This window comes from Pelodiscus sinensis, chromosome 3, assembly GCF_049634645.1.
Source record: "Pelodiscus sinensis isolate JC-2024 chromosome 3, ASM4963464v1, whole genome shotgun sequence".
NCBI lineage: Eukaryota > Metazoa > Chordata > Testudines > Trionychidae > Pelodiscus > Pelodiscus sinensis.
The window spans coordinates 87,767,214-87,776,935 of NC_134713.1; the positions used below are offsets into that span (position 1 = coordinate 87,767,214).

General features: G+C 41.4%; 1 protein-coding gene across 1 annotated transcript in view; it reads left to right on the top strand.

The window, feature by feature from the left end:
* Nucleotides 1-7,467, top strand: part of CLVS2 (clavesin 2) — an 83,918-nt gene extending 76,451 nt beyond the window's left edge. The window contains exon 5 of the mRNA XM_075924073.1: nucleotides 3,825-7,467. Coding sequence (XP_075780188.1) covers nucleotides 3,825-3,912 — 88 coding nt within the window. The 3' untranslated portion in view covers nucleotides 3,913-7,467. The remainder of the gene's footprint in view (nucleotides 1-3,824) is intronic.
* The last annotated feature ends 2,255 nt before the right edge of the window (nucleotides 7,468-9,722 follow it).

The following is a 9,722-nucleotide window of genomic DNA, read 5'->3' on the forward strand; positions in this document are numbered from 1 at the left end:
TTTTTCAGCAGCGGCTGAATCAGGACACCTGGGCAGATCAGCTGGGGCACTGCCGGGTTGATCCCACAGCACTGAGGAGCAGCGCTACTGGACCAACCCAGGAGCACCCCAGCTGCTCTGCCCCAGGTGTCCCCAAGTCAGCCGCTGTTGAAACTGACCAGTGGCTGACTCCAGGAAGCCTGGGGCAGAGCAGCTCTGCCTCGGGCTTCCTGGAATCAGCTGCTGGTCAGTTTCAGCAGCGGTTGAATCGGGGACAGCTGGGGTGCTGCCGGGTTGGTCCCACAGCCCCGAGGGGCAGCACTACGGGACTAACCCAGCAGCACTCCAGCTGGTCTGCCCCTGGCTTCCCCGATTCAGCCGCTGGTCAGTTTTAGCAGTGGCTGAATCAGGGAAGCTGGGGGCAGATCAGCTCCAATGGTCCGGCTGCCCGGAGCACTTCCAGGTTCCTGATGGTGCTGGACCATCAGGCGTGCCGGACCATCAGATGCCGGACCATCGGGGTTTTACTGTATTAAAAATAACTTCCATCTAATAAAGAAAGTATTGTACAAGTGCAAAAGTGCAGTTGTTGTTTCCTTGATGTATCACTGAAGTATCACAGCATGGTAGAGAGAGATGCTTTAAGAAGCAATGAGGATGATTACAACAAAGGGAGCCACAAATTTTTAAAGCTAACTTAATTGATCAGGAATATAAGTGTCTTTCCTTTTGAAAGCATATCCAGTTTTTTGAGGGAGTGGAGGAGTTGTGGGTTTCTCTAGGTCCATACATGGCTTGACTGAAGTCAATACATATATGCCCATAATAGCCTCCCTCTTACTCTCATTTATAATTATTTAGTGACAGTTGTGGTGTCTTCCCTATTGTCTAGGGCCTTCTACCCCAGGACCTAGCAAATTTCAATGGCCAGTCTGAAAGAGATACAGATGATAGATAATTGATCTCACCTATTCCATTCCCATCTTACATATTTGCTTGCAGTGGGAAATATGGGGTGTGCAGGTGGTTGGGGGCCAGGGCAGGGAGCAGGACAGAGGGAGTGGACATCCTTGAAAACCCTTGAAAAGCTACTAGAGTCAGGACACCCTTAAGCCTTTAAACAGCATAGCAAGGAACTAATGAAGGGTGGTTGTCATCTCTATTTTCTCTTCCTGATCATAAGCATGTCAGCTTTGTAATACTTGATTGTTCACTAACTTGACGAGCCAAGGCGTGGGTTCATGGAACTTCAGTCTGATTCCTTAGAAATGACAGTAGTAATACCTCTTGTGTCAGAGGTTTATTTTTAAGCACCGGTTCATGAAGATTTAAATATAACAGAGAAATTAGCCCTGCACTTAAGCACATCAGCTTTTTTTAACAGATTTTCCTCATGAACCTGGGGACAAATCCCAAGTTCCAGCACATACTTGGGAACAAGTGCACTACAGGCAGTCCCCGGGTTACATGGATCCGACTTACATCGGATCCCTACTTACAAACGGGGTGAGGCAACCCCGCACTAGCTGCTTCCCCCCAGCAGACCAGGGAGACGCGAAGCTAGCCCCCCCCCCCCCCCCCCCGCAGCAGCAGACCAGGGAGACGCGGAGCGGCTTTTCTTAGCAGACACCTCAGCTTGAGAATAAAGGACTGAGGGAAGTGAGGTGTGGGAGAATAAAACTGAGCTCTGGAGAAATGTTTGGCTAGAGTTTCCCCTACAATATGTACCAGTTCTGACTTACATACAAATTCAACTTAAGAACAAACCTACAGTCCCTATCTTGTACATAACCCGGGGACTGCCTGTATTTTATTATTAGTTCAGAAAGAAATATTAATGGAAGAATAAAAAGAGCTCCAGAATATATTGTAGTCAAACATTTTTATATATTCTATTTACTTGTGAACTAGTTTGCCTACACTACTCTTCTCTTTCTTGTTCTTACCTAGTATATAAGGGCATTCATATACACTCAGATATATATATGGTTATATGTCTGCTATACAAACATTTCCTCCTTCCATTCCACAATGTGAAACATCTCCCCCAAAGTCCAGGAAGTTGTGATCCAGGACTAGCAATATTCAGCGCCATGCCAGTGACAAGTTTAAGTGATGAAAGTAAAAGTAGAGGCTTTCTATAATTGGGGAAAAAAAATCTTATTTTTTCACTGGGTAGAAATATTATTTATTTGCATATATAGCAGGGATGGCCAAAGACTTGAACAGGTTTGGGACCCTATTGTGATAGGAGCTATACAAAGACAGATAGAATTCCTGCCCTGAAAATCTCACATATAATTTATTTTATTTGTTGTCTGTACTTGATGAGAAAGATGGACCAAATTCTCTCGTGGTGTCAACTCACAACTTCATTGACTTTGTTGAAGACTTAGAATCATAGAATACTAGAACTGGAATGGACCTCAAGAGGTCATCAAGTCCAGTCCCCTGCCCCCATGGCAGGACCAAATACTGTCTAGACCATCCCTGGTAGACATTTATCTAACCTACTCTTAAATATTTCCAGAGATGGAGATTCCACAACCTCCCTGGGAAATTTATTCCAGTGTTTGACTACCCTGACAGTTAGGAACTTTTTCCTAGTGTCCAACCTAAACCTCCCTTGCTGCAGTTTAAGCCCATTGCTTCTTGTTCTATCCTCAGAGACCAAGATGAACAAAAGTTTTCTCCCTCCTCCTTATGACACCCTTTTAGATACCTGAAAACTGCTATCATGTCCCCCCTCAATCTTCTCTTTTCTAAACTAAACAAACCCAATTCTTTCAGCCTTCCTTCATAGGTCATGTTCTCTAGACCTTTAATCATTCTTGTTGCTCTTCTCTGGACCCTCTCCAATTTCTCTACATCTTTCTTGAAAGTTGTGCCAGTTCAAACTAGTAGAGCATTTGATCCAGTGCAGGATTCAGTGTTCTTAGCTTTTTGTGAGGCACTTGAGTTCTGTAACGGTGTAATATGGAACTAGACTGCTGACACTTCACAACTTTTACTGACTGGCTTTTGAAATGAAGAATTTTGGCTTTGGAATGAACAGGTAAGGTTGGAAGCCATGCCTCTTGTGGAAGTGATGCTGTCTAGTCTCTAAAGCTGTGCAGGGTAAGGCCAAGTCAAGGATGAAAGGTTCCCAAGGAGAACCCATGAAGCCATAGAAAGTACTGTTGGAAAGTACCATCTACCACTTAATTAGCAGCTCGGTATTATGGCACCAGCTTGTCACCTTTATAGTGCCTTCCATCTGAGGCTCACAGAGAGCCTTACAATTATCAGTGACTTTAGCCTTACATTAGTTCCCTAGTTAACTCTGTAAAATTGATCATGAAGGTTGAGGGAGGTGTTATCTGCCCTACTGGCCATGGCAGGATTCCATGGAACTGACTTAGTGGAATGCATTGCCGAGCACATTTTCTCCTTCTGAACAGCAGTAGAAACTTGTGCAGATGCCTAACATATGCTGCCAACTGCAGTGCTCCATTAGCATGTTGGGCTACTGGAAATGTCCCTTTATCAGCAGACTGCCATTCTTTGGTGGAGTAGGTCAGTCCATGAGTGGGCAGAGCAGACAGCTTGTGCCATGTTGGGTGCTAGGGAGAGATCCTGCCTTGCTGCTTGTGTGAACAGAAGAAGATCCCTTTGTGCTCAACTCCTGTGTCAGCACACCAACATTGAGTTCTTTCCTGCATTTGTTCCATCAAGGTATTTCTGATCACTTGCTGTGATAAGATATCTGTGTTGTCTGAACCCTTATTTTTGAGGCCTTTAAAAAAAAGCTGAGACTTACTCTGGTTTGGCTTCAGCAAGAAAATTCAAATGTTTTCCTTTTGCAGATCTCAGTCAGTGGTGGATCCTGGGGTGCAGAAACGCCTGGATAAAAATGAGGAGGAAAACATGCAGCCTCTGCTTTCACTGGACTAACAGTTTCTGAGCATCAAACGTGAATTGGGGTGGAAGGTCCTGCTTTTCAGCAGCAAGCAAACCATTGGAAAGGTCATGTACCAGCTGGGATTCTATTTATTCATGTTAATGTAGCATAATGTAATCAGGCAGCAGGTTATGCTAGTCTGCCTGAAACATGGGTGTCCTGGGTTGAAAAAATACAATTTATTCTGTAAGTGCCAACTTGTTTGTAAATATAATGTAATCTTCCACTTTGAATTTGTAAGTTATGCTAGGCAAGTAATATGGAGAAGTGACTATTAAAATGCACTGTAAAAGGGAACACACACCAACTCCTGCAAACAAAAATATTATTGATTAAGTTTTGTCCTTTCTGTAGGAAGCTATCTTGCAGCTTAATATTGACAGCTTTTTGACCCTGTCATGATCATCCAGCATTCAGAGACAGTGAGAATATAAGAACTTGGAAATAGGGAAAACCACCCTAGTTACGACAATAGCCTATACAAATTTATTTTGCCAATAACCTTGTGGTTTTGGGTGTTTACTTGGAATAAATCATGCAGCATAGGGGAAAAGAGGTAACATTATATGAGCAAGGAACAAATACCTCTTCTTCTTCATTGTTTGGCTGTATGGACTTGTGAGCTTTTCTTCCGTTAAGTTTACAAGAGAAGTTTGGGGTTTGGAAACTGCTTGACTCATTCACCTAATCTGGGCCTTACAGTGTGTGTCATATTGGAGCTACTTCTGTTGCATATTGTGCTCACTTCAAGATTTTTTCCAGAACATTCTCCTCTCTTGGAGTGAAAAAATATTCATCCCAATGCAGTATAAGAACTAGAATTTTGAACTGCAGCAGCAGGCTCGGGGTTAATTATGAAATCCTGTGCACTGGGTGACTGAATACATATATATTTTTACCAATCTTTAACTAACATATAAAGTGACATTATTAGACAAGTATATTTAATCCAGGGTTTATAAAATAAATCATACCTATTCAATGTACTTAGAGATATTATAGATTGTATATTGAGACAATGTGATCATTATTAACATAGTAGAATCTTATGTACAGCATCCCACTTCAAGCACGGAGTAATATGAATGAGGCATAGTCAAGCTATTCAGTGTAGACATTAAAGACATTTTTGTTTCGGTTGTGGTGTAATTGTATATATTAAACACGTGCCATACTACAGAAATATTCTTACCTCAGAAGAGCGACTGGTTTCAATGTGGACTGAATAGAGTCGGCTGAAATTTGGGGGCTGTATGTTCATATCTGTTGTGCTAATATGCACAGGCATCAAGATAAGAATGTGCCCCCTGAAACTGACGAGATATTTTCATTGGGATTAACACTGCAATCAGACAAGGATGGGAAAACAAAGAAAGTCAAGACAATACTGCTGAGTTATAGAGGTACTGTAGGAACGTATCAGAATCAGTTAGGGCAGGGATGGGGAACCTAAGTTGCCTGAATCTGGCCCCTGAGGGTTAGGGCCTCCCCCAGCATTGGGAAGCCCATGCTGGCATTCCAGTCCCCTGCTGCCTCCCATAGCCACCGACTGACTTTTCTGTGGATCAGCAGCCCTCGAGCAAAAGAAGATTCCTCACCCCTGAGTTAGGGTATTCTTATTTGATCCCTAGTAGCTGGGAAGGACCTAGGGATCCCCTAGAAACACCCCCTTCTTAGGTGTCTGTGATATTAGGTGTCTGTGATTCAAGGAAGATCTTACACTTTGGCAGTGATTACTTTTCTTATTTAAAACACAGATATATGTGTCAGGTCACTGATCATTTCCAAAGGTGGCTTTAGAGTGAAACATTAATATAGAATTTCAAATAAAAAATCCAGCAGGAGAACTGTAGCTTTCAGAATTAAGCTATAGATAAGGCCACACCAATGTTGGTATTGTCAAATGGGGTTCTGCCCTATCCAAAGTGCCACTCTCTCTTTTTACTTAGAAACCACCAGATGTATTCTGACCAGAACAAGCGAAACAGAAGTACCTTTTTAGTATTCATGGAGGGAGCTGTGAGATTACTAAGTGGTATATGTCTGCATTTAGTGCCTCAACATGTGGTTATATTACAGTGATCATTCTGAACAAATCATTGTATTTCTGCATATAAACTACACACTAAAAATATAGTTATGAAAATAATAATATACAAGTCCTGAATTTAAAAAACGTTGAGCCCTGACAGTTTTAACAGAAGTCTGTGAAAACTGTAGGAGCTCACAACTTTGCAATCCACCCTTCCCAGATTGTATAGTGACCTCCTTTTCCAATGGCAGAACGACCTATATCTTTCTATTGTTAAGCTTTAAAAGATGATGGAACTGAGTTACGAATTCTATCACCATTAGTGTTACACCGTGCTGAATATCCAACTTGCACCTCGAGGGCTCAAAAAGATGCTATATTTCTATGTATGCTACACATAACAAGCACTTGTGGATATCAGGATGATATGTTCACATAAATCCTAATCTTGAAATCCTTACTCAGGCAAAATTCTCACAATAGATCTTTTTCCCTGCATATGGATTTCAAAGTTTTGCCCAGAGTTAATGTTCCCTATCTAAGCATAACTAAAGATAGGGATGGTCCAAAATTTGATGGAAGTTTATCAGTTCCAAGTCTAGCAGAAGCAGTTCCATGTTGCACTACCAGCACCGAATATTAATTTGACAGTAAAAAAGAAAAAAAAACAACAATTTTTGCGCAAACCTTTTCACTTAATTGTCAGCATCTACAGAGAAGATTTTAGCCTCTGCTTCTTGTGGAAAATATTCTTTAGAAAAAAGATAGAGTTAAATTGCAATAGATTTTTAGCCTATTTTTCAGTCCAAATTTGAGCTATCTTCATTATTATGGAAGACAGATGACTCATTCTTGTACTGTAACATTATTGCTTTAGTGGTACAACTTCAAACATAGGATGGAATCCTGTGTTCCTGCTTTTGTTTGTTTGGGCAGTATTAACCTTTAGTATTCAAGTTCTGTGCTATTTTTCTTAAATGTAAAAAAAAAATCTTTTGTGGAAAAGGAATTAGCAGTATTAAATACCGGTGACCACAGAGTTAGGTGAAGAAGGTATTATGGTTTAAAAATTAGAGTTATCTTGTTAGTCTTTAAAGTGCTACATTGTCCTGCATTTTGCTTCAGGTCTTAAGCAGGCTCTCATTCCCTTTAAACTATGTCTCTGTGTATAAAACAAATATTTGTAAAGTACTGGAAATTCATGTAATCTTTTGTGCTCAAAAGGCCTAAGCCAGTACCCAAGGAAGTCAATGAGGATCTTTCTGTTCACTTTACTGAGCACTGAATCAGGTTGCAATAACCTCTTATAAATACCAAAATTTACATGGCCTCTTAGATCCAAAAGTGATTATATAGAACATGGTTTTTATCTCAGTTACGTCCCAGAAGGCATGTAAGTTTCTTGTACAATATAAAAAAGAATTGTTTTAGACTCTAGTGTCCCTCTTCACAAAAAGAAACCATTGTTTTAGTTTAATTAAGTCAGCATGCTAAGGGGAATACAGGCAGTCCCCGGGTTACGTACAAGATAGGGACTGTAGGTTTGTTCTTAAGTTAAATTTGTATGTAAGTCGGAACTGGTACATACTGTAGGGGAAACTCTAGCCAAACATTTCTCCAGAGCTCAGTTTTATTCTCCCACACCTCACTTCCCTCAGTCCTTTATTCTCAAGCTGAGGTATCTGCTGAGAAAAGCCGCTCCGCGTCTCCCTGGTCTGCTGGGGGGGGGAGGGCGCTAGCTTCGCGTCTCCCTGGTCTGCTGGGGGGAAGCAGCTAGTGCAGGGTTGCCTCACCCCGTTTGTAAGTAGGGATCCGATGTAAGTCGGATCCATTAACCCGGGGACTGCCTGTACATACTTTTGTAGTGTACATCTAAAAGCATTGTTTTATGCGCTGTACATGGAGAAATGTTCTCTGTGGGGCTTAATCACAAGCTCAGCAAATTTTAAGTATAGCACTAGACAACATATTATACTTTTCCTTTTCTGTTAGGGTATGTCTACACTAGCCCCCTAGTTCGAACTAGGGAGGCTAATGAGGGCGACCGAAATTGCAAATGAAGTGCGGGATTTAGACACCCAGTGCTTCATTAATATGTTCCCAGCCGGTTGCCATTTTGGAAACTGACTAGCCCGGAATAACTGCCTGCGTCTACACATGGCAGAGAAGTGCTATTCCGAGATGATATGCCAACATGGAATGAGGCTTAACTGTTAGTTCGAACTAAGGGGTTTATCTTGGAATCGTGCTTCTCTGCCGCGTGTAGACGTGGGCAGTTATTTTGGGCTAGTCAGTTTCCAAAATGGTGACCGGCCGGGGACATACTAATGAAGCATGGGATATTTAAATCCCGCACTTCATTTGCAATTTTGGTTGCCTTCATTAGCCTCCCAGTTTGAACTAGGGGCTAGTGTAGACGTCCCTTTAGTCTTCTTACTTAGGCCTATATAATGTAATAGAGACTAAAAAGATTTCCAACCCCTCTGAGAACAATCATAACAACATGTGGGGAACACTTAACCAAAAGCAACACCGTCTGACTGCATGTCATCCTTTGCTCTATTGGTTTTGGCATCACCTCAAGATTTCCGGAAAGGATAGGTTTGGGGAAGCAGGAGAAGGAATGCCCTCAAGTCAGTCATCGAAGAGGGAAGTAAAAACATCTTCAGTTGCTTCTTTGAGAACGATTTGTTGGCATATCATCTAGGAATGTAAAGGGTTAACTGGTTACCCGGTAAACATGCCCCTTACCGTCTTGCTTACCTGGTTAACTGGTGGGAGGCTGCTCCAGTGGACCTGTCCCAGTTGGAGTAGCCTTTTTGCCCATGGTGTGATGCAGTGGGCTTGGCCCAGCCTGGTGAAAGCAGCCTCCGCCCACAGTTAACTGATTAAATACTATGTTTAACCAGTTAACCACTTAGCTGGGACTTTACATCCCTAATATCATCACTGTTGAGAAAATGGCCATAAGATAGATACCAATATGAAGGATAAAAGCAAAGAATGCATGGGATTAGCATTAAGAAGTCACTTCATTTCAGGGCTTCTAGTGGGCTATCATAGGAATGCAATGTAATCTTGTTATGATATGAAAGTATTCACATCATCCTACTTATCATGTTGCATTGGCAGCTTTGCCTGCATTTTTGTGGTACATAGAAGAGTGACTTTCATCCACATATCTCAAAGAGCATTACACAGGCAGCTAGCTAGTTATCATTTTTTCAGACAGAGTAGTGGTAAAGAGAATTAGACATGTGAGGTTCCTAAAAGAAGACTTACATATTGATATGTGGTAGCAATGACATTTTTGGTTTGTTTAGCTTACTTCCATCAGTATTGAAGAGCATGTCACTTAAATTACCCCTCTTTTTTTTTTTTTTTTTTGAGAAAACTATCAGCTATTATGTCACAAGCATGTCTAAGATTTCCTTAGAAATTCACTAAACATGCTATCTGGAAACCCTTGCAAACCAGAAATGATTGGCATTCCAATATTATGTTGTAAATTAGGCAGAAATGAAGAAGAAAACATTTCTCACAAACTGTTGTAGCCCTGACCCTTAATTGCCTTGAAAACCTGTTACAGGACTGTATCTGGGATTTATTTATATTTAGTGTACATATTAACTTTGAGATGTCTTTCAGACGAGCTGTCATATCTTAATTCTCGAAGAAATCCTGACCAATTTTTCCACATAGGTGTTTAAAACCAAAAAAATATATTGGTCCCTGTTAGATTATCATGCAACCCGGCTTAGAGATTTGTCA